Below are 24235 nucleotides of genomic sequence, written 5' to 3'. Positions count from 1 at the left end.
AGATCAGTTTGAATCCCTCATAACTGACTTCTATGCACATAAATAATCTGGAAAGAAAGCTTGTGAAACATTCTAATTCAAATTTAATTTCAAGAAATATACATTAATGATTAATAAATAACTTCATGAAACCTATCACTGATCCTGTCAGTAGGTATCCAGCAATTCCCTTTATGTTTTAATGACCTATGCAAAAAGTGTTTAATGCAGTTTATTTAATACTGACATATTTTCTTAAGGGAATAAAATAGAAATACAGCTTAAAATGCATCAGGCTGCAGCACATGAGCTGTGTTTTGTGAATGTGGTGTGAGTACAAGTCATTCTTCATTAATTTTAAGGCTTCTAGGTAACTTTCAGAAATAAAGAGGGCTATTAAATAAGACCAGTGAGGCACACACACATGGCCAAGATAGAGACACCAATTAACCTAACCTTCTGTACCTGAAGGGGACACAGGTGGATATTGAGAGAATGTGTACACAAAAGGTATCCTAGTCCACCCCAGAGCATCAAGAACTTTAAAGAAATAGTGCAAATAAACCATTCATCTTCAATAACTACTTAATCCTGTACAGCGCTGCAGTGAATTACAGCCTAATCTATCTGACAATGGACACAAGGCAGGATACACCCTGGATGGGATGCCAGTCAATAGGATGGCACACACTCATGTGCGGACCATTTAGGGATGTCAATTAATCTAGACAGTGTGCATTTAGACTGTGGGAGAGAATCGGAGCACCCAGATAAAACCCATGATGCCCCAAGGAGGACAAGTAAACTCCATACAGAAATTGCCGAAATTGCCCCAGTCCAGGATCAAACCAAGAGCCCAAGCGCTGTGAGGCAGAGAGCAAACTGCCACACTTCTGCGACAGTCTTATCAAAATATCGCAGCGGTCACTTTCCACCATTTTGCTTTGTCTTGTACTTGATATTTCTTTATAATAACACCTCTGTAATAACACATAATGTGTTTGTGCTTTACATGTATACCGAGGTTGTGCTATCTTGTGATTGATAGTTCTATTGGGCTCAACTATAGGGTGAGAGCCCTCTAATGTCGCAAAACGGTATTGCAAAAAGACTTCGCCTTCTTTATATACAGTAGTGCTTGTCATCCCCGAAACACAGAATTGTACTGATGCTATTAAGCAATGAATGAACAAAGCATATTCTTTGGCTATGTTCTGGTTCTTATTTCTATTTTTCTGTAGATTTCAAATACATTGGCAATATATACAATGAGTGGATATTTGCATTTTAAAGAAAATTAGTAATGTATACATTTGAAACATACTATTTATATACAATCAAAGCTATAGTCTTTTGGAAATATGATGTCATGTCTATCTACAGTATATATACCACTTACATATACAGTATAAACACATACATGCAGAAAATAACTGGTACTTACAATTCTAGACATCCAGGAAATAAAATTTAAAATGTGTACACTAAAATAAAATGCAACATGAGTATATGTCTTGAGTCTTATTTTGCTGCAGATGCATCTCATCACAATATTAATCCTTTATGGAGTATTTTATTTAAACTCACACTCCTTTGAGTGTCCCCAAGCATCCAGGTGGATGCTGCACATTGGTGGTGGTGGAGGGGAGTCCCCATTACCTGTAAAGCGCTTTGAGTGGAGTGTCCAGAAAAGCGCTATATAAGTGTAAGCAATTATTATTATTATTATTATTATTATTATTATTATTATTACACAATGCATCGCTGATAATTTCTGACCACAAAATCTTATTTTCCAAATCCAAAGCAGGTTTATTTTTGTAATAATAATATTAATAATACCTTATACTTACTGTATATAGCACTTTTCTGGACACTCCACTCAAAGCACAGGTAATTTGGACTCCCTTCCGCAGCCATAGTGCACCAGAACACTCACCCCACATCAGCTATCAGTGAGGAGTGAGGAGGAGAACAGAGTGATGAAGGTTGGGGATGGGCATTATTAGGAGGCCATGATTGTAAATTTGCCCAAGTCCTACTCTTTTCAAGAACCCCCCTGGGGTTTTTAATGACAACAGAGAGTCAGGACCTTAGTTTTAAATCTCATCCAAAGGACGGCATCTTTTTTTACAGTGTAATGACCGTGGGCTTCGGTACAGAATGGAGCAGGCGTAGGACTCAAGGAATGGGGTTAAACAACCCATATAATAACTCGAACCGGGGAAAGGTACACACAGAGGGACAGGGGTTACAGCACTGCACCTACACTAACACACACACCCGAAGGAAAGAGGCTGTCTCCCAGCCTCCGTCCCACTATATAAAGTCCAATAGGCCCACTCCTAGGCACTGTTCTAAGCCCACCCTGCATGCACATGGCTAAAGCACTCCACGTGGCGCTACTTGGCCCCCACCTGAAGAGTCAGGCATCCCGCCGACCCCAAACCGTCCCTAAACTGTCCCTCCAGGCTGCACATGCAAGGCAGGCTGCTCCGCGGGCTCCTCCTGCTGGTCTCTCCGTCTGGGCTGGGGACCTCCGTCTGGGCAGACTCTCCGTCCATGCCAGGACCCTCCGTCTCAGCTAGGGCTCTCTCCCCGCGCACTGGGCCTCTCACCAGACTGCTCCGGGCCTCTGACCGCTCCACTCCATCCTGCTCCTGACACCAATGTAACGACCGCGGGCTTCGGTCAGGAATGGAGCAGGCATGGGACTCAGGGAATGGGGTTGAACAATACATTTAGTAACCAAAATCGGGGAAAGGTACACACAGAGGGACAGGGTTACAGCGCTGCACCTACCCTAACACACACACGAAGGGAAGAGGCCGTCTCCCAGCCTCCGTCCCACTATATACAGTCCCGTAGTCAAGCCCCCAGATGCTGTTCTCAGCTCACCTTGCGTGCACATGGCTAAAGCGCTGTCACGAAGTGGTTTTCCAGGACCCTATGCAGACAATAGAATCCGGAAGGGAGTGCAACAAACACAGGAAGGAGACGGTGAGGAACTGGGCTGGTAGACAAAGTAGACGAACAGGGGGGCGTGACGACAGTGCACTGGTGCTCAGGGGGGCATGGTCCAGGTGAACAAATCCAAGGGAGTCCAGGGGGGAAATCCGGGGCGATGTCCAAGAGTCGTAAAACCAGGAAATCCAGACAAGACGAAAACAAAACACAATCAAAAACCAGAACTGATTCCGGAGCAGGGAGAGGGAATAAAACCGGGGGTGATGAGGCCAGGCACTCTTTATAATGCACATGCTATAATATTTTCATTTTATTTAGGTCACATAAAACAAGATCAATACATCAATTTCAAAATTGTATATTCTTGTTGTGAATTAATATATTTTAGAGTCGCTTTGTTTAAGGTTGTTATAATGTTGATAGACAAACCCAAGTCACTTTCCTGGGGGTACTGAGAAGAACATACTATTATTATATTGTACTATTTCTATATAAATGTGCCTTCTGTTTTTATTGTATATTTGTGTAGCAGATCCCCACCCTAATTAATAATCCTTGGGGAGTTTTGATGGATATGTCCATAAATATTGTTGGTACCTCTCCTTCCATTCATGTCTATTCTACCCAATTTTAGCAGAAAAGCTGCTGGTTGCCCATTCAGTTAACAGGTTGGTTCCAGATTTTCATCTAGTTTTTATACCTCGGGTTATGACAATTTGGTGCAGCATTCTGAATAAGAGTTGAGTACACCCAATACAAAATTACACATTTTGTATTTTTTCAATAAGCCAAGACATCTATATTCGAATTACTTAGGTCGTTCAATACTCGATACGTCCTGTAGGGAATTAAGCACTGAGGTATTTTGAACTGTGGACCCATAGTTGTTAAATACCTCGTCAAGCTGGTCGCAAATTCTCTCTTTCCCGCAATCCACATTTCATCTGTTCCCCTCCTTGAAGGTAGAGACATACCTGGTATTAGATCGTGATATCTCTAGCAAGTCTTAGCTGTGTATTGTATAGCTTATTACAGGAATTTAAAACCTGACCGCCTTGCCCAGCACCACTCGTTTTTCTGTCATCATTTATACGACTGAAATGAATAGCGAATGAAATAATAAACAAAAGTCGCGGAACACAAGAGGTAGCTAATGGTAGCTACTGACATTCACTGCCTGACCTGAATTTTACGCTACACACATCACCGAATTCCGACGTTTGCATTACTATAAAAAGTAATATGCGTCAGTTCCCTGTTTCTGGTGCAGGATATAGCTTCCGTATAGTGCGTAACTCCCTACGTGAATAGCAGATCGAGACGGTGAATCAGCTGTCTGCGGTGTGTCTTTAAGTAGAAGAGTCATGGCCGCTGTGGCTGCCCAGGTAGTGGAAATAGATTCCCTTAATGAGCAGGTATATAAAGAATTGCTGTTATTTTATATTTTCACTTTTATGTGTGGGTTATACATATATTCCTGTTTATTGTAAGCGATAGCCCGTTAATCCATGTAATGATTAGCTAGGTTGTTTCTGCAACGTGGCAAGTAAGAGATTGATCTGTGCTAAGAGACAGCGGTGCAGTAAAAGATAAGAAAGCTACCAAGTATTTTAAAACATCCGGCCTGTCTTTTAATGTTTCCAGATGCATAAGACCTATTTACTTCATATATTGAATTTGGAAGTTTTACAAGTTGAAACATATTCTCTTAAAACTTATCACTTGTCGTAGTGTTTACTGTTTTCATTTCTAATAGCAAATGAAAACAAAACAACGTGTATTATTTCGCTAGGTTTGCCAGCCGGTATTGTTTCTTCGTTGTTGCCTTGAAAAAAGAGGTAATTTCTCAGCGATAATTATCTATGGTTGTCAGTGTTTATCATAGCTTCATACTGTAGCTTCTGTCCTAAAAATACTTTGCTTGCGCTGCGATTATTTTTTAGATAATCGTAAAAAATCATATTGGGTACTCATTTCTTACGGACTGCAGGGCGTTTTTACTTAAGAAAGTGAGACTTCTGGCTCTACGTTTAACCACATTTTTGTTTGACAGGTTTTGCAAATAAAATATGAATATTAACTTATGTGACGGGTGTTGTGTGTATCTAAATTTATGTAAATCTAGTTCAATTTGGCACATTTGACCTACAGCTAACCCGGTTCTGCTGAAAATGAGCATGAAAAGATGTAATTTAAGTGGAAAGTGATGTATTTTTCTTTGCAATATTTACGTGGATTATCCAGTACTTTTGCAAATGTTTGTGGTGTTGCCCTAAACGATTGTGCCGAACAATCTGTAAATAAGATTTCAACAACTATTGGGTGCTGATACCACTAGCATCATGCCTTTAGTTGAAGAGGAACATATATTTAATGCCACCCAGTTTTTCCTGGCACATGCCTCTTCCAGAAGCTAACTCATCTCCCATGGTACAGCAAAATGTACTTCTGGAACACACAGGAATGTGTTCTGGAATTACTTTAGCAAATTCAGTGTTAGGCGAGTTCTATAGACACACATTCTTAGCAGATCAGAAAATATTTCAGTAAATAAATGGTTTTGGCCAACTTGGAGTAAAACTGGAAATTTCCGAAGAGAAGATATTTTCCAACTTGTTTTTGTTTTACTCACTGTTTCTTTTTTATTTCTTCATCTGCCTCTTTTTAATCCAGCATTGTCAGCATAAAAATGTCCAGTGAAATCAAAGAGTTGGCAGCATTAATCCGTGAAGGAAATCTGAATTGAATTTCTTTCAGCAACATCTTCTCTGTGCATGTTAAATAACTTAATTATAGCTGTAAGATGCTATCACTATGTAATGGCTCATGGAAATTTGTATTCAGTAAATATTATGTAGCATGCAAATCTTCTAAAACAGTGAATTAAGTACAGTTTAGGTATGTGTACTTTCTTTTGTGTGGCTTAAAATGCATACTAGGGTAAGTTTCCATACTTCTTTGATGAAACTACTGAGTCTTTCTAAATCAACTTTTAGTGTTTAGTTGTGTTACTAGGAGTATAATTTTCAGTAGCATTAACTTATGTATTTTTATTTACTGTAGTCTTACACTTTGTTCCTGTTTTTATTGTAGCGTGATCTTTTGAAAATGTCACCAGAAGATAACTGGAAGTAAGTACATTGTTCTGTAACAGTGGTGATGCCAGATTTACAACGGTACCTAAGTTAACCTTTTTGAAAATGGAATACTTCATTCAGGGAAAACTGGATACAAAACCCATCCTCCGGGGTCAATAAGACAGCAACTCCTATTAAAATTATAATAATAATTTGAATTCTCCATGAAGTAATTTTACTGATTAACATTACAGCACACACAACTGGTGAAGTTAGACCAGTAGGTCTTTTTCAGAGCAAGAACAGAGGCTTAATTACTTTTATGAAGAACTGGTGGATATAGACTTAATTTTAATAGGATTTCACTTAGAGGGACTTCTTGTATTGTTACAAATGGTGAAAATCAGGTTTTAACCAAGTGGATTAGTCAATAAGTGAAATAATTATTTATAACCACCAACTTATAAATGTCTTTAAAATATATCTGAGTGGTTGGTATAACACATTAATTATTTATTCTCTGGCACAACTTTGTTTAGAGAAGTAATAATCCAGGCACAGTTAGTTAAACAAATATTTATTAATGATCATGAGACACAAACTACACTACACAAAACATTAAACACACAAGTTACTCTGTTTACAGTATTTACAAACAAGGTGTTTCAGAGGCCTAACATTCTGGTCACCCAGAAAACTCCGGACTGCTACTAAGCATTAAACTCATAATGCCTACATAGGCCACATAAAAGATAAGCTGCCTTCTAACTAAATACAGAGCAAACTGCAGTTAAATCTCTCTCTCTGCTCTCTCTGCACTACGAATGCCAAAAAATTAATGGGAGCCTTTATCCCTATCCGTAAAAATGCAGGAAAGATGTTTCTAACTGAGGTATCTTTTACCCAGGAAACCCAAGTTCACAGAATTGCACACTGTTCTCTTGGAAGGTTCAAATACTTAGCTCCAGGCAGGTTTGGTTTGGATAATGATGATGATGATAATAATAATTACTTACACTTATATAGCACTTTTCTGGACACTCCACTCAAAGCGCTTTACAGGTAACAGGGACTCCCCACCACCACCACCACCACCAATGTGCAGCATCCACCTGGATGATGCGACAGGCAGCCATAGTGTGCCAGAACGCTCACCACACAGTGGTGAGATGAGCAGAGTAATGAAGCCAATTCATAGATGGGGATTATTAGGAGGCCATGATTGGTAAGGGCCAATTGGAAATTTGGCTAGGACACTGGGGTTACACCCCTACTCTTTTTGAGAAACACCCTGAGATTGTTAATGACAACAGAGAGTCAGGACCTCAGTTTGTTACGTCTCATCCGAAGGACAGCGCCTGTTTACAGTACAGTGTCCCCATCACTATACTGGGGCATTAGGACCCACATGGACCACAGGGTGAGCGCCCCCTGCTGGCCGCACTAACACCTCTTCCAGCAGCAACCTTAGTTTTTCCCAGGAAGTCTCCATCCAGATACCGACCAGGCTCACAGCTGCTTAGATTCAGTGGGTTGCCAGTTGTGAGTTGCTTCTTGTCTCTTCCTTCTTGTTCCTCTCAATATGGTCTTATATTGTGTGTGTCTGTACAAGCTTTAAGCTTGTAAAGCTTTACAGTTGTTTCTGCAATTTCCCTCCCCTTTCTTAGAAGCTAGAAGTGTTTACTCTTCGAAATGTCACAAGCTTTATCTAAAATCTGACAGACACTTCTCAGTTACCTAAAGCTGTAACAGTATGTATATTATTTTTAATTCTGTTTGATAACTATTATTAAAAGTGAAATGAATGTGTTGTGTACAGTGTTGTTCATTATTCATTCTCTGATGGGTTGAGCAATTGATACAGACAATAACAAGAGCTACAGATGGTCAGATATGCTATCATAGTTTCGCAACACTTGTTCATAGTTCTATTTTTGCTGTCTTGTACGTTCTGAATTTACAAGAGTTCCTCACCTAAATTCAGTTGTGCCTGTTTCCAGGATGGAGCATGAAAAGATGCATATAAAACACAGAGGTCATGAAGCCATGCATGCTGAGATGGTTCTTATTCTTATTGCTACCCTGGTGGTAGCTCAGATTGTCCTGGTCCAGTGGAAGCAGCGACATTGTAGATCATACAATGTGAGTACTAACTTGCTGTCTTTTTTTTCTTTACTTTTGTTGGAGTAACACATTAAATGCTTTTCTGTAGTACTCCAGGTTATGAATCTATATTCTTTGGTACTCTTGTTTTAGTTCATCTGTGTTTATGCAGAACATGAATGACAATGTTTCATTTATAATTGTTTCCCCTAAATTGCAGTTTCGAGATGGAGCCTTGTTACTGATATTACAATACGTAGGTCTGATATACACTAGGTACATTTGGAGTTTATGGCCTTCTCCAGTAGTTACAGAGGGACATCAATCATGCATAGTGTGGGCTACCGCCTATCCTTTTTTATAATGCTATAATTGAGGTTTAATGGTTTCTGGTATGTCTCTTTGTTTTCCAGGACTTGTGGTCATCGTAATAATCTGCCTAGGATTTTCCTAGGGGAATTGACATTTATATGCAGTCTATCTTACTAAGGTCGCTAAATGCATATACTGTACAAGTTTCTATTATAATATAATAATTCGATTAAGAAGGCAATTAGCCTAAGTGATTTTATGAAGACTTTGTCCTTTTCTTTTATTCCTCTGTGTAATTAAAAGTACTGGCTTTGTCAAATAGAGACCTACTGGTTTAAATGAAAGCATTCTACCTACCTCTGTAGTGCTCAGCTCATTTAAAAGCCAGTAATGAGAAAAACATTTTACCTCTGGGCATCAGTCTGATTTGTCAGGAAATTCCTCTCGCTATGATGTGTAGATGAGTTGAAGTCAGTCTAATATGATCCATATGACAATTTTGCTGTTTGCCAATATTTTTGATGGGTTATTACATGCATCCAGATGGTGACCTCTCATCTACCAATATTTAATGCGTTCCAGGTCCCAGGTTCCATCCTGCTGGCACATGTAGCAGAATCGCCTGCATGTGTAGAATAATAGCAACTATGGAAGTGACAGTTTCTTCTCACAGTGGAAGAGTCTATTTCCTTCTGGTCTTCTCAAGATTAATTGATAAATCTAGAATCGGTTTTCATTAGTACAGTTCCACAGACTTCAGGCTTTCGCATGACAGTAAACAAATGTTCAAGACTGAGTTTACTGTATGAACCTGTATTTTCCTAGGGATCTTTCCTCAGCACCTTCTCCCAAACCACAGTGAAACTGTTTGGAAAATAAATTTAAGAGAGATAACTAAGCTTCATTAGTGCAGTCTGTTCTGTTTTTTTCTTTTATTCACTTAACAAGGGATGAAGATCTTAGAAATAAAATTAAATGTGACATCATGTCAACTTAAAGCATTCTCTATGTAAAGAAAAGTCTGGTTCCATTATTGCATTTAATGAGGTTGCACAGGAAAGCTACTGCACTGCTTTCAGACGTATTTCAAGTGTTCTGTATTTCTTTGACAGATGGTGACCTTGCTGCAGATGTGGGTCGTCCCTTTGTATTTCACTTTAAAATTGTATTGGTGGCGTTTTCTCTCCACGTGGGGAATGTTCTCGGTGATAACCAGTTACGTCATCTTCAGAGCTACCCGAAAACCTCTGTCCGGAAGAACGCCACGGTACGTTCTAACCTCCACCAATAGCTCACCGCCGCTTTCCTTTTTTTGCCCAAACAGCTAGTTTCAGTGTTTGTGTAGTTAGAAAGTAAGATTTACCTCCAGTTCAATATTAAGAACTTTCTTTCTTATGTAAGGAGGGCTTTATGTAGATATTCATTACCTTCACGGATAGCTCTAAATATTTGTGCAAAACGTGTTACTCAGGTTTTATAGTTCTCTTAAAGCCAGTGACATTCACTCCTAGTCCCAGAGTGGTGCAGTCCGCCAGGTTCTGTAGGTAACGTCCTCGATTCTCAATGAGTTAAGACCTGGAAATAACAGTAATATAGACTAATTAAAGGAGGAGCAGGAATGGCCTCATCACGTCGCAATTTGTGGGAACTCTCGCCTGTGGCGAGACCAGGACTTTACAACAGAGCACTTTCATAAAGTTTATAATTTTGTGTTTAATTTTTTTTTACCATCAACAAATTTATTTTGTTACCGATTATTTAATTACCAGTCTGAGAAATGGGGACTGCAGTTGAATCGAATACAGTCATTAAAAGTCCAAAATGGAATGATAATGAGGAAAATGGGACATCCCACCAGGAACCTTTTTTTTTTCATTGTGAGAATTAAGAAATTAAATGATTATTAAAAACATAATATTGATATTTCAAAATAAATAAAGAAGACCAAATAACTACATAACCCTTCACGCTTAGGTCATCTCTAGAAACTAAAGGACCTAAGAAAAATAGTAGTCGTGGCTTGTTAAGTTAATAATTATTTAAGAGAAAAAAAGAACACATTCATTTCTTAATGTAGGAATTCATTTGAGTACCTCTCTTTAATATAAAACCTTATATATAAATCAGTAGTTGGTCATTAAGCATTGTTATCAGAACAAAGATCCAGATATTTGTAGTTACTTGCAAGTTTTTTATTTTTTTCCCCATGTAAAAACTAACAAAAAAACAACAACAAAAGGCCAGTGTTTCACTGAATTAAGTTAATCTTTAAAAGATTGGATTCAGACTTGTGATTTCCTGGCAGTAAGACACCTTCCTTTATTTACAACATATTCATATTGGCATGTATATGAATGTAAATATTAAGAAATCTAAAGACATTTTTCTTTTTTCCAACAGAATGGTATATAAGTGGTTTCTCCTCATCTACAAGCTGAGTTATGCAGTGGGTATTGTTGGATATGTTGCAATTATGTTTACCATGTTTGGGTTCAATTTATTCTTCAGGTATGTCCCATAAATTATATGCATATGTAAGTACGTTTAGATAGATGTTGGGGTGAAGTTGTATTTCCTTAGGTGTTGGAATCGTAAATGTAAAAACATTTCCACCTGTTTTTAATACCAGATTGGAGACTAAGTTCTGGGACAGATCCAGGGCTTGCTCTGTTGACGTCTGTTTCCATCCAAATGCTGTTTCCATTGACACTCTTTGAGTAATTAATATATTGTAACATTCAGATATGCTCAGTAGTCCAATTTTTCATATGACCACCCACAGAACATGCTCCTAGTGTATTCTTTAAGGTCTTATTCTAGACAGTACATATAGCAGCAGTATTATTATTTGTTAACCTTAATGATACGGATAGTATTGTGGGTACATATTTTACATATTTGTATATGGATTCAATACAAGACAAAAATACATAGAACCATCTCCAGTAATTAATATGCTTCTTTTCCATTACTTTTTCTGCTGTGCAAATTAGTTTTGAGTTTTATTCAGATGTAACTTTTACACTGATCTTGTTAGCTATGTATGTCTGTGCTTGGGTAAATCCTGGTAATAAGAAACCCTTAAATGTTACAATACAAATGATTTTGTATTAATCTGATTTTTAGTGTATGTAACATTGTTTTAAATACATTGTTAGATAAAATAGACAACACATACTGATTTAAAAAGATTGTATCCACTCCAGTTACTTGGTTCCTGCGGCAAATAGTGCTTCGACGGTCCTAAACAGACTTCTTTTTTTCTTTTATTATGTTTTGAGTATATCACATCATTAAATCATGGTTTTCAGTACTGGTGGACTGAAGAAATGTAACACTCAAGTGTAATTAATATTTTAGTTATATATATATGAAACAAAATTGTAGAAAAAATACAATTTGCAAACATTACACTACAGTCATTTTGCTGATGTGCAGTCATTTCTTGTGCTGCAGTTGCTGCAGTGTGAAAGTGAGTATGTAGATGGATCAAACAGATGTGACAGCCTGTAGTGTTGTGATTATCTTCTGACTTACAAGAAGTAAGCCTGTCTTTCACAGAGCTCAATTGTTTAGTATTGAAACCTAACATCTCATTCTCTGGACAATGTCTCCCACAGACAGGATGTTTTTAATCAGGCCGATAACTGATAGTGGTATTCCTTTAACAATTAATTTGTTAACATTTTATTTGAATGAATTCAGAAATGCATTATTTAATCTTTTTAACAGGATTAAAACAGAAGATTCAATGGATTTTGGTGTGATTTTGCTGTTTTATGGCTTGTATTATGGAGTCATGGGGAGAGACTTTGCTGAGATATGTTCAGATTATATGGCCTCTACAATAGGTGTAAGTGTCCTTGTCCTGTTTTTCTAATTGAATACAGTTACTGCTTTAAATGTATAATATATTTTGTTGATAACTTTCATTGGTATTATAAATCATGTAACACAGCAACAAATAAAATCCAATAACTCTGGTCTTTGAAAATGTCATTTTATGCATTGGTCTCTGATAAAAACTACAATGATTAAAAGGCATGAACCAGAATTTCTGGGATGATCTAAAGCTATCATTCCTACTCCTTGGGCTAATTTAGTGTCATGATTGGTAGGTCTAAAAAGCTTTGAATTCTGTATAAATTAGATACTTTTTGTGTTTTGTAAAATGATGTTTTTTTCCAAGTGTTATACATGTATAATTTTATTTACTTATTTTGTATTTCAGTATTATAATGTTGGGGCCATGCCTTCGAGAAATCTCTCTGGCGACATCTGTGCTGTGTGTGGACAGAAAATATTTGTGAATCTAGATGAAGAAGGAATCATTGAAAACACCTACCAGCTCTCATGTGGTCACATGTATCCTTTAAATAGTAGTACTATTTTGAGAACCACTGAATTGGAAAATAAAGTGCATATTCTTTTTTTTATTTTATGTTTAATATACAATCACAGCGGTTTTAATTTTCAGCATAGCTTGGGTATTTGCAATATGTTGCAGAATATGTGGGCACATGTAATATGTAAGGGAGCACAATGATTGTCTTGTTTAAATATGCTTTTGTTGTACCTTTGCTTTGTCTTGAGGGGGTTATCCACTGAAAATGAGTGGCTTTGGAGCTGCTTTAATTTTTAAAACAAAAGCATTTTTTTACGCTGAGATATAATTGCTTATTTGAAAGTAGAAGATTAGTGCAAAAATGTTGCAGTCTGCAGGAAATCATTGAAGGTTAAATGGTTGAAGTATGAGTAGAAAGTAGCATGGATACAGTGCAGAGGAACAGATAAAGGTGTAATCCATGCTAAAAAGAAAAGAGACACAACACTTCAGCTGTGGAGCCTTCTTCGGGTGTGGAAAGAAAATAGTTGAAGAAGTCTGTGAGTTTTACTCTGGGTGGTATCCAAGTCAAAGGAAAAGGTGTTTAGTTCAAGACAGAATCCTTTAGGAATGATATTATTAGGACAACATCTGTAGAGGAATAGGAGGTGGTTAGAAAGTCCAATCTTGGAACAAATTGCTGTTAAGAGAATGAATGTCAGTTCAGTGAGAGAAGGGGGCAAGGAACACAAGAGAATATGTATAAAAGATCATAAATGACGAAGAGGTCTAGAAAAATATTCCGTGGGAGGCATAATGAGTTCCAACAGAAATTCAGGTGTTCTTCCACACCTGAAGAAGACTCCACAGCCAAAACATTGTTTCTTTTCCTTTCAGTATGGAATAAACCTTTACCCGATCATTTGAAAGTTAAATGGTGTTTCATATGTAAATCTTCATGCAATTTTCCTACCTTTTCATTGCTTTGTGTCATGTTTTAATTTTAAAAAGCAAATGCATTTCTGAGGCATTGTACATTAGATTTATAGTTCTGTAAACTGTATAGTCACATTAGTTCTAGTAAACATGGACACATTTCAGTGTGGAAATGTATTTATAAAGAAGTTCCTTAACAATTACCACTATCAGATTTCATGAATTTTGTATTCGGGGTTGGTGTATTGTGGGAAAGAAGCAAACCTGCCCTTACTGTAACGAGAAGGTGGACCTCAAGAAAATGCTGAATAATCCGTATCCTTTAAACCAGTGTGAATGGCAGGTTGTACTACTTAGAATAATGCATCATATCCCCAGGAATTGTAAAGTCAATTTCAAACTTTACAAACATCTAAGGATTGCCCATCCAAGGATTTGCAGTAATAGAATAAAAAACTATTTTTAAAAGCAACATTGTTTAAACAAGGGTGTAAGAACAAATAGGATTCTGTGAGGCGTTTATTTAATTAATTTTTAGTTATTTATTTTTATGAGGAAGCACTCTATAGAACACATTCACTTAACAGTAAGAGACACAGGGTCAGCAGAAAGACTTCCTTCTGCTTTTGAATGGTCAGTAAAGACATCTTTTGATTAAGATATGGTGCAAGCAGCTCCCTCTGCTGGCATGTTTTATTAGTGTTATTATAAATTGAGGTCACCTTCACATGGTATGTCCACAGTTTTTTCTTAAACGAGAACATACCTCAAATAGATGTTAACGGATAGTTCTGTGGTATTGCAAATGCAGACAGTGTGTTTCAGACACAAAATGTGTGAATTAAAACACAGGACACATGAGTTCATTATGGAGTGGTCTAATAATTGTCTGAGCGCAAAGGAAAATTGTGCCTCAATTCTGAAAGTGAAAGTTAATGTGCAATTTCCCTGTATCTTATAATTGCCCAAATAATGCAAGCCAAAAAAATGAAGTTTCTGCAAGTTACACAATTTATTGACATATTGAATGATGGGTATAAAATGTTTTGAAGGTGCTTTTGAGTATCAGTTGAAGCCTGTTTTCCCACTGAAGGTCTTGCATTTAAAATTGTTTGTTGAAATATATTTATACATTTAAAATGTATTTAAATATTTAAAAAGTTGTAACTTTGTTACAAATCTAAACTAATTCTGTGTTTCATAGTTTATTGATGCAAAGTACTATAAAAGGTAATGTTTGTAATATTATAGCAGTGATATATTCAAATTCTGAATAGTTCTCCTGCACAATAATCTTGTGAATCTTAAAATTGTTCAAAAGCCAAAAATAGTACTGACTGAGGTAGATGCTTAGAGTATTGTTTTTGTTGTAATCCTTAACTGCACACAAAAGCTGGGAACGTACTCATGTTTTATATGGTCAGTTGCTGGACTGGTTACGATACCTGGTTGCCTGGCAACCTGTAATAATTGGTGTGGTTCATGGTATTAATTACACCTTAGGACTTGAATAGTTCTATTTTGTTCATGTAATGCTTTCAGTAATGGCTGTAAAAGTATTTATCTGTATATCCTGTATTTATATTGTAAAAACAAAATGGTATAATTTATTAATGTAAATAGCAGTGCCATATTCATATGTGTAGTAGCACAGCATTCTCATGAATTTTGTAATGGTAAGATAAATTGTACAGACTGCATATCTTGAAATTCAAGCAGTAAATAGTGACCTATCATTTTTTTCACCGTTTTTAAAAAAAGTCTTATTCTGACAGTCTAAAAAATCAATTAGTAACTTATACCTGTGTGTGGTTTACCAAGCATTGGTTGATTTTGTCTATGAAGAGCTAGAGATTTATAAAACTCTGTCTGAATTAAATTCATAGTTTTGACATTCTGTGTGGGAGAAAGGAAAGGAATGGTTAGCTGACAAAACTAATAATAATGCTTATGTAGTAAAATGCACAATTCACAAGTATAGTTTTGTAAACAGTTATATTAGGGTTGTTCCTTTTTTATATTTTCTATATTATAGCCAGCAGCCATATCACCCTGCAACTCACAACTGGCAACCCACTGAATCTAAGCAGGTGTGAGCCTGGTTAGTACTTGGATGGGAGACCTCCTGGGAAAAACTAAGGTTACTACTGGAAGTGGTATTAGTGGGGCCAACAGGGGGTGCTCACCCTGTAGTCTGTGTGGGTCCTAATCCTCAAGTATAGTGATGGGGATACTGTACTGTAAAAAAAAATGCCGTCCTTTGGATGAGATGTAAAACTGAGGTCCTGACTCTCTGTGGGCTTTAAAAATCCCAGGGCGTTTCTTGAAAAGAGTAGGGGTGTAAAACCGGCATCCTGGCCAAATTTCCCATTGGCCCTTACCAATCATGGCCTCCTAATAATCCCCATCTATGAACTGGCTTCATTACTCTGCTCTCCCCACTGATAGCTGGTGTGTGGTGAGCGTACTGGCACACTATGGCTGCTGTCGCATCATCCAGGTGGATGCTGCACATTGGTGATGGTGGAGGGGAGTCCCCATTACCTGTAAAGCGAGTGTCCTGAGTGGAGTGTCCAGAATAGTGCTATATAAATGTAAGCAATTAATTATTATATTGTTTTTCTTCTTTTTAAAATTGCTGTAAGTACTAAAAAACTGCTGATAGCAACAATTAATGTTACAAAAAATGCAAGATCTGAAAATGAATGATTGTTAATCTCAAAAAGTATTGCGAATTGTGAGCTGGGGTGAAACATTCTATATTTGGAATTATTAGTTAAGGAAAGGTCTTCTCTGTTTATTTGGACATTTACTCCAAGAATTCAGTATAATATGCAACTTGTCTACAAAGCCTGCTGGGAAATGTTCAGAGCAGGTATGTCTAACTCTCTACACTAGGGCTTTTCATAGTGTGGCCCTTCCATTTTGTTACAATGGGCTCCTTAATTATTTAATTGATCATTTCTACTACATCAATACAGCATAACAATTTAGGGATCAGTTGAATACCCTGTCACTACATTAACAGAGGAGCAAAGAAAGACATTAATGTACAGTACAAGTAACCTGTATAGTATAATATCCCAAACTTTGAGGAATTAAATCTTAAATTGTTAAATAACGGTTCACTCATGATAAAATGAAATAATAAGATGATAGTAACATTTAAACATTTATGATTCTGAGCTTAGATTTATTCAACAAGATTTGTATTTTGCAAATCTGTAGGCCTAAAAGGAGAAACAGTAAAATGTATGTATGCATTTATATAGAATCACTGTATATAACATTCTTTACCTTGAATGTTCATAATAAAATTGTATTTTTGTTCTTTGTAACAATGTTAAAGAGAACATTTCATTTTAAAGTTAGCGTAGATTGAATTCCTCTCTTTTTATTGCTAATTTAAGGTTGTGCCAGAATATGGGTTGTAGTGCCTCATCTTCAGGCCATTCCAGATATGTTTGAGAGTTCATGAGCTTGCGCAGCTTGCAGAATCTCTTTGGAATGGTTTCCTTTGGGATTGGTTCCAATAGAATTAATATGGCTGTGTCATTGTTCTCGTCAAAAAGTCGGAAGTGGGAGAAATCCAACTCGTACCTGCACCACTCACTACTGACAAAGTGCTTGGAAAGAACAAAAAGAGTCTTCTGGCTTTGCTCTATAGAGTTGATTATATTGTCCATGATCCATTTTCCTGGAAGAAAGTCACGTTTGTGAAGGCAAAGTCTAAAAGGTGGTTGTGTACTTTCTAATTCATTGACCAAGTAGTTCTCCACCCACTCAGAATCTCTTTCGCTGTATGAAATGAAGGCATCATAGTAAATATTATTGACTCTGGTGGTGGGCTTTCTTTTAGCCTGAATCCATGCCCATGTCATTCTTAGGTACCAAAGTACATGAAATTTGTAGCAAAGGATCACAATAATAAAAAACACAAAGAGAATGCCTGTGCACATTACTGCCAAAGATATCATCATATGACATTCAAAGACTGAATGATGTACATCCCAGACCAGCAGTCCTTTCATCACAGAAGGTGAGTCACATACATAGTCCTGACGGCTGTCATTCAGTTTCACCATGTGTGTAATGTCCTTTTGCATGAATGGCACAAATTCACAAGAGCATACATATTTGTTATTGCCAGCCTCCAAAAGTGCAAGTTTCTCAAAGGCTTTTATATTTTTCATATTAAGTGTGTTGAGTTTGTTTCCTGTAATTGAGAGCACTTCAAGGCTTGGAACCAGTCTTCCATCAGGCATTTGCATGAACTTGTTGCCTGACACATAGAGCTCTTTGAGCAAAGGTAATTTAACTGTGAAGACAGTCAGATCATTGTTGCTTAAATCCAGAATGTGTAAACTCTGTGGAATAGAGGGTGTTAATTGTTGAATTTTGGATGTAGAAAGGTTTAAATATTGGAGATTTGGAGGCCAATTACAGCTCTCAGGCACATCAAAAAATGTATTTTGGCTTATGTCTAGAGAAACAAGCTTGTTGAGATTAGTGAGTAATTGACTCAATTGTCCTAGAAACTTCAAAGAGTTTTTACTCAAATTTAGATATTGAAGGTTTTTCCATGTCCCATTTCCATGACATGCACTTTCTTTCGTGGCATAATCAGTGAGCAGATTTCCACTGAGGTCCAAATATTCGAGACTTTGAAAACTCTGGGATGTTAGGCAGGGTATCAAAAAGACTTTGCTGTCAATGATAGTCACTCTTTTCAGAGAATGCAGATAATTCCGGAAATCAAGAAAAGAAGTGAATGCATAGAAATTTGTAATTTCTAAATTTTTTATATTCACAGCTTCTAGTTTAAGAGCCTTTAGAGCAGGTCTAATTTTACTAGCTTTTTTCCAGGCACCCTTACCGGACAGCCGAGAATCCTCTATACCTAAATAAGACAGCCCTGAGTTAATTGTGACTGTAATGAAGTCATCTACAGCTTCGTCTGACAAAGAGACATTTCTGAATGTTAACTTTTTCACCCCTGCGTGACAAATTTCAGAAAATGACTGTACTGAATTTGGAAGGGTTAACTCTATATCTTTCAGTTCCAAGTGAGTTGTACAGTTTGAAAGATCCTTCAGTATTTTTCGTATTAAAACTCCATCATTCTCGAATGGGCCGTGGAGGCTCAAAATAGCGTGGCTAATATGTTTTATATGCCTGAAGCTGCCCTTTTCATATTCCTTCAGGTGACTGCCATGTAACTCCATATCATCAAGCTTCTGGATCCCAACAAAGTCTTTGTTAGATATAGCTTTGAAAGATGGATTTCCAAATTTCAGGCTCTTTAGCCCACCTAATGACTGGAAAATAAAGCCTTGACCTAATGTTCTGTAGATATTTCCCAAAATGTTCAGGTGCTGTAATAAGACCAGATCATTAAACCATGATGGTGATAAATTTCCCAGTTGGTTGTAGGACAAGTCCAAGTATTCCAGCTTTTTTGGAAATCTAAAAGCTTTTTCATGAATTGAGTGAATCTTGTTGTTCTGTAAGCTCAATGCTTTGAGTTCTGTACAAACTTTGAAGTCTGTTTCGGTGACAATTTCAATGTTATTAAAAGAAAGATTGAGAACTAAAATGTTCTTCATGGGCAAATTAGGAACTTGGAGCAGTTCTTCAGCAGAGCAATCACAAATACTCCTTTCGTCACAAAGGTGACAGTTGTGCCTCCCACATATTGCACTGTAACGTGTGAAAAGGCACACAAGGAACAGTTTGCATAGTTTGATGAACAGAACTCCCATTGTGGCAAACCTTAAAGAAGAATGAAAATATAGTGAATGTACAGTATTTGATTCTTACATTAAAACCCATAAGAACAAAAAGCCAAAAAAGAAGCTTGTCTAGCTTTAAGGGGCACTATTTCTGATTAGGCAAATGTGAGCAGTGGTGCGATCCCAGAATCTCTTTTAGTCCCTTTGCTCTTCTTAATCCATATAAACATTCTTGATTCTGATATAGTAAGCAAAATAATTACAAAATAAGGGTAGTGGCAAATAATCAGTAGGAGAATTGCACAGATAAAGGGTGGGCGGACATCACTAAGTGCAAAACGATCCATACTGGTAGTAGGAACAATCACTTTACATGTTCAAAGCAGAAGGTTGCTAGACATGAAAATATTCTAGGTGTTTATGCAGATTCTTCTATGTCCTTATCAAGATATTGTGAGGAAGCAATAAAAAGCAAACAGAATTCTCTTAAACATAGTAAACTGGAATTTATATGTAGGGAGGTTATGCTTAAGCTTTACAATGCAGTAAAGAGTGCAAGTAGGACCTGATAATGTTGTGTTGCCCTTTGGAAATTGTATAACAAAAAGGACATAACTTTCAAAAGAGTTCAAAAAGAGCAAAACGGATATTTCTGATCTCAGGGGATTGTTGTATATAAACGGATTAAAAGAGCTGCATCTTTTCAATTTAGAGCAAAGGAGATTGAAAGATTTGATTCAAGAATACAAGTTGCTAAGGGATATAGACAGGGGCAAACCAGGGGGTCATACTCTATGGGGTATCATATTCAGTGAACCAAGGACACAATGGAAACAACAATTGGAAAATAACAGGTAATTCATTACAATTCAAGGCTGCATTAAATTTTAGTTTCACTTAACTACTAATCTACTAAATGAGCAAGACAGGTCAAGTGTCGTCTTCTCATTTGCATTCTGTCTTACCTGTTTAATATGACGAAATATATTTTCCCCACATGCAAAATAATCATGAAATGGTGTAAGTTTAGTGCTGCAGTTTAATATACAGAATTAAATTATTTTATATATTTCTTTATAGTCCTTCATTATTTAGTTTTAAAGCAATGAGTACAAATGCATTCAAAAGGAAAAGTGAGTTTTTTAAATGCAAATGTAAATACAGTAGTTGTAAAACAGCACAGGAGGCATTTCTTCACACCAGCTTTTGCCAGAGTATGGGACAAGCTACCCTGTCATACTATTAAAGCTGATGACCTGGCTTCTTTCAAAAAACAGCTGAATGGCATCCCCTTTACTATCAAATAGGCTCGGTAGACCAAATGGCCTGCTCTAAACTTATTGAAACCTTTTTTGTCTTACAAATGCAAGCAAACAAGATTGTCTTTCTAGATACCCCCCAATTTAATACATTTATGTAATGGTTGATTAAGGAGGCTTTCAAATTAGTTTAATATTTCCCCCTTATTCCACTATGGATTATGATTGAATGTAGGCAATGAGATGTGTTGTAAAATAGGTTCTGCCTTAGTTCTAGATTATTTTTTGTGTCTTCTACAAAAGCAATTTCTCTGTTTTGCCTAATACCCACTTCCTTCATTTCATGCAAAAATAATTTATTCTGATTTGTATAGCTAAGCAAAAGAAAAGTGATTTAGATTCTTTAATTATGATCAAACCACCAACAAGCTACGTACCCCACCCCAGGTCCGGCCCAAAAATCAGGTTAGCCCCATTTAAAAGAGTGAAGCAGCAGGTTGGGTAACCTGATGCAAACATGGTGAAACAGACAGAACAAGACTTTGTAGATCCACAACAGTTAAAACATTTAAATAAAACACAGCCATATAAATATTTACGAAAAATAAACAATGCCCTTTGCCACATTAATGGCTCAATTAATGGCTCATCTATCAGTCACAGTTCCAGGGGTGGGACCTTACTAGCTTGTACTGTAGTTACAGTATACTTGCTGAGTATTTTATTCACGTACAGTTTTTATTGAAAACATCAATATTTACAAAAAAGTTTGCATTTGTATTAATATTGACATATTGTTATAAAAAGACAATGTGTTGAACATACAGTATTCTCTAAATAGACTGGGAAAGAACCAGCAAAAGTACCATCATGCTCCACGCTAAGCATGATATTCTATTATGCACATCGTTTAAAAAGGAAATCACTGTTTACTACATTATAACATTGTATGTTAAAGTTATTACAGTGGAGTATATAACCAGTTTATGTACTGTACTGCACCAAAATAACACAATGTCCTTTGTTAAAGTATTAAGGGTAACAGTGTTAGTACTTACTGAATATACTTTTTATTATATGGCAATACAAACATACAAAAATCTGTCACTTTTTTGTCACAGTCTAGAAAGCCAAATTGTGTCTATAATACATTTGAAATTCTTCTCAGAGCCTAGAACTTTTACATGGAAAAACTGCTGCAGGAAAAAAAGAAATATTTCTACCTGAAAACAACTGATATCTGTATTGTGAGTTGGTATCAGTGGCTGATGCATTTTACATTGATAGTCCTGACCAGTATTTTTTGTAACTATGCAAAAAAAAAAACCCATAAAGAGACAAAATGTTTAAAACACTATACAATTATGTTATCTTAACAGTTTACACAATTAGTAATGCAAGATAGGTACTTGGTACCCAGACGTATTTACCTTTTTAAGGACTCTTGCTACTATTCTCCACTTCAGTGTTTGTTATTTTTGTCACAGGCTGATCAAAGTCAAATATATTAACTATATTGCACCTGAAGCATGCACAAACACAGCTTTCAAATATAGATATTGATCATTTAAACATTACCTCCCAAGCTTTCTTCACTTTTCTTGCAAATGCACAAAGACACATTTAGTGGTGGGTTGCCCTTGTGGTTCAGAGAAGGTACTGGAAATTTGATAGTTACTGTAATGTTCTGCAGCAAAACAGGATGCACATTTAGATTTCTGGTAACTGTTTCCACAAATTAGGGGAAGAACCAATAAAATGCATTACGATTCTTTAAATAACTTCATCATCATGTAAAAGCACATTTATATCTTAAGGAGACCTTCAAGGTTCCTCTTGAAAGTTATATATTTTTTATTTTACTGTACTCTACAGGGACTGCACAGTGGTATGGTAGCTAGCTTAAGATCTGGTCTTGATTTTGGACTTTTATGTAGTTTTGATGTTCTGTGTTTGTGACAGTTTTCTCCTATTTTTTCTCCTACCTTAGTCTTTAAATTGTGTGGAAATGTGTCCTGTGATTGACTGGATTCTATTTAGAGAATTATCTTAATTTAGTCATTTAAAATGCAACCACTAAGATGAGTGAAGTAAAAGTTGAATAGTTACTCTGAACGCACTAGTAGCTTAGCCAAAACAACATGATTCTGCAGAAAACCTCAAGTGAAAACCTTTCAGTCTGGTAAACTTACCTTAATTCTTAAGTATCTTAATTTTGTGATTTCAAGTGGAACTAGAAGTATAAACAGAGTCACAATTTGATGAATCTTGTAACCCTAACCCTTGACTGGCCTGAAATACGTGGTCTTTTTAATACGATCCATTATTGAATCAGATTAATTTTCATTTTAAGGAGTGGATTTGATTGTTTAAGGTACATATTATGTGTAGTAAGGAATTTTTTCAAATTTGATGAATGGTGGGCTGCATATACAGATTGCAGAACCGCTTGGTTTAAACTCCTGCTAGGGTTAGGGTTAGCCATGGTACGAAGAGATTTGTGTTCCATGTGGCTGCATTTTGGGGCCCAAGTGAACTTCAGGAAGACGTTTTTCCCTTACTTTATTTTTTTCTGAATAGATTTCGCTGCTTAGATTCTATTGAACAGTTCCGGAATTGAAATTACAGAAGTAACATGAAATAAAAGCGTTAAGGAAACCCGTTCCATTTTGGTAAGCTCTCTCAATTTTGCCTTTTCAAGTTGAAGCAGGAGTATAAACAGAGTCACAATTGGGTTCCTGTAACCTTAAAAACTATACTGGCCTTAAATACATGATCATTTAAATACCATATTTAAGGCGATTTACAGCTGATTGAAAATTTGCCTAAAGAAGATATATAATTGAATCAGATGCATTTACAAGAGTTTTTACAAAAGGAATTGATGGTTTTAGGCACATATTTTGTGTAATGAGGAACCTTTTCAAATGTAATCAATGGAGGGATTCATAGATTAAAGAATTGATCAGTTTAAGCTCCAGCTGTGGTTAGGGTTATCATTTCCACAGTATCTAGACATTTTTTAATCTCATGGTTGTATTTTGGTGCCCAAGTGAAATTTAAGAAGAGTAATAATTTTCTACCAGCTTATTTGATTGACTTGGCTTACATTGTATTACACAACAAGCGTTTCACACAGAAAAAATAACATTATCCCGTCTTCCCGTGGTGTGAAGCAGATCAGCAGGTGGCTGAGAAAATAGTGCACTGCCCACTGAGCTCAGTCAGAAGAGGCAGCACCGAGAGAGACAGGAGGCACAGAGCTCAGCAATACAGAAAGACCATTCTGCAGCTTGGACGCGTACGGCACCGGGTGTCGTATGTCTTTAAAACGTTTTTTTTAAATAATTATTCAGGCAATGTAATTTTTTTTAACTTAAAGTCTTTTAATTATCATTAAGCATAGCTTTCTCACCGGTTAGGTTTATTTTTTGAACCATCGTTAAACAAAGTAGGATCTTATTGGACTTCCTAATGACATTACACATGGAAAGATTATACATTTTAATTATTTTTAATTTTTTAATACATTTTAGAACAGTTTCA

At 36.5% G+C, this 24235-nt stretch overlaps 2 protein-coding genes and 1 long non-coding RNA gene across 7 annotated transcripts; 1 reads left to right on the top strand and 2 right to left on the bottom strand.

Moving 5' to 3' along the window:
• Positions 1-1178: 1178 nt before the first annotated feature.
• LOC148678304 (uncharacterized) lies at positions 1179-4226 on the bottom strand. The gene is made up of 2 exons (XR_015938585.1): positions 2782-4226; positions 1179-2639 (listed from the first exon to the last, which is right to left on the bottom strand). It is a non-coding gene; the product is annotated as an uncharacterized LOC148678304 (long non-coding RNA).
• A 7-nt stretch (positions 4227-4233) lies between these two features.
• Positions 4234-15438, top strand: rnf175 (ring finger protein 175). 4 transcript variants are annotated; one of them, XM_088633216.1, is made up of 9 exons: positions 4234-4361; positions 6040-6077; positions 8024-8165; positions 9551-9705; positions 10839-10946; positions 12171-12291; positions 12670-12803; positions 13912-14013; positions 15092-15438. In XM_088633216.1, exons 1-9 carry the CDS (start codon positions 4311-4313, stop codon positions 15210-15212), a joined length of 972 nt encoding a protein of 323 aa, XP_088489342.1. In that variant the 5' UTR covers positions 4234-4310; the 3' UTR covers positions 15213-15438. The 4 variants fall into 4 exon arrangements, with proteins under 4 accessions (XP_088489342.1, XP_088489343.1, XP_088489345.1 ...); XM_088633217.1 differs by having other exon boundaries at positions 4257-4331; XM_088633219.1 differs by having other exon boundaries at positions 4310-4361; positions 8008-8165.
• Positions 15439-16701: 1263 nt separating this feature from the next.
• On the bottom strand, positions 16702-22362 carry tlr2 (toll-like receptor 2). Of its 2 annotated transcripts, none has more exons than XM_088633215.1 (2): positions 22268-22362; positions 16702-19470 (listed from the first exon to the last, which is right to left on the bottom strand). In XM_088633215.1, the coding sequence occupies exon 2, from the start codon at positions 19458-19460 to the stop codon at positions 17067-17069; it is 2394 nt and encodes a 797-aa protein (XP_088489341.1). In that variant the 5' UTR covers positions 19461-19470; positions 22268-22362; the 3' UTR covers positions 16702-17066. The 2 variants fall into 2 exon arrangements, with proteins under 2 accessions (XP_088489341.1, XP_088489340.1); XM_088633214.1 differs by having other exon boundaries at positions 22120-22328.
• Positions 22363-24235: the final 1873 nt, after the last annotated feature.

This window comes from Lepisosteus platostomus, chromosome 1 (genome assembly GCF_059453375.1).
Source record: "Lepisosteus platostomus isolate fLepPlt1 chromosome 1, fLepPlt1.hap1, whole genome shotgun sequence".
NCBI classification, from domain to species: domain Eukaryota; kingdom Metazoa; phylum Chordata; class Actinopteri; order Semionotiformes; family Lepisosteidae; genus Lepisosteus; species Lepisosteus platostomus.
The sequence above is the reverse complement of the archived record's forward strand: the minus strand, read 5'-3'. Positions and strand labels throughout refer to the sequence as shown.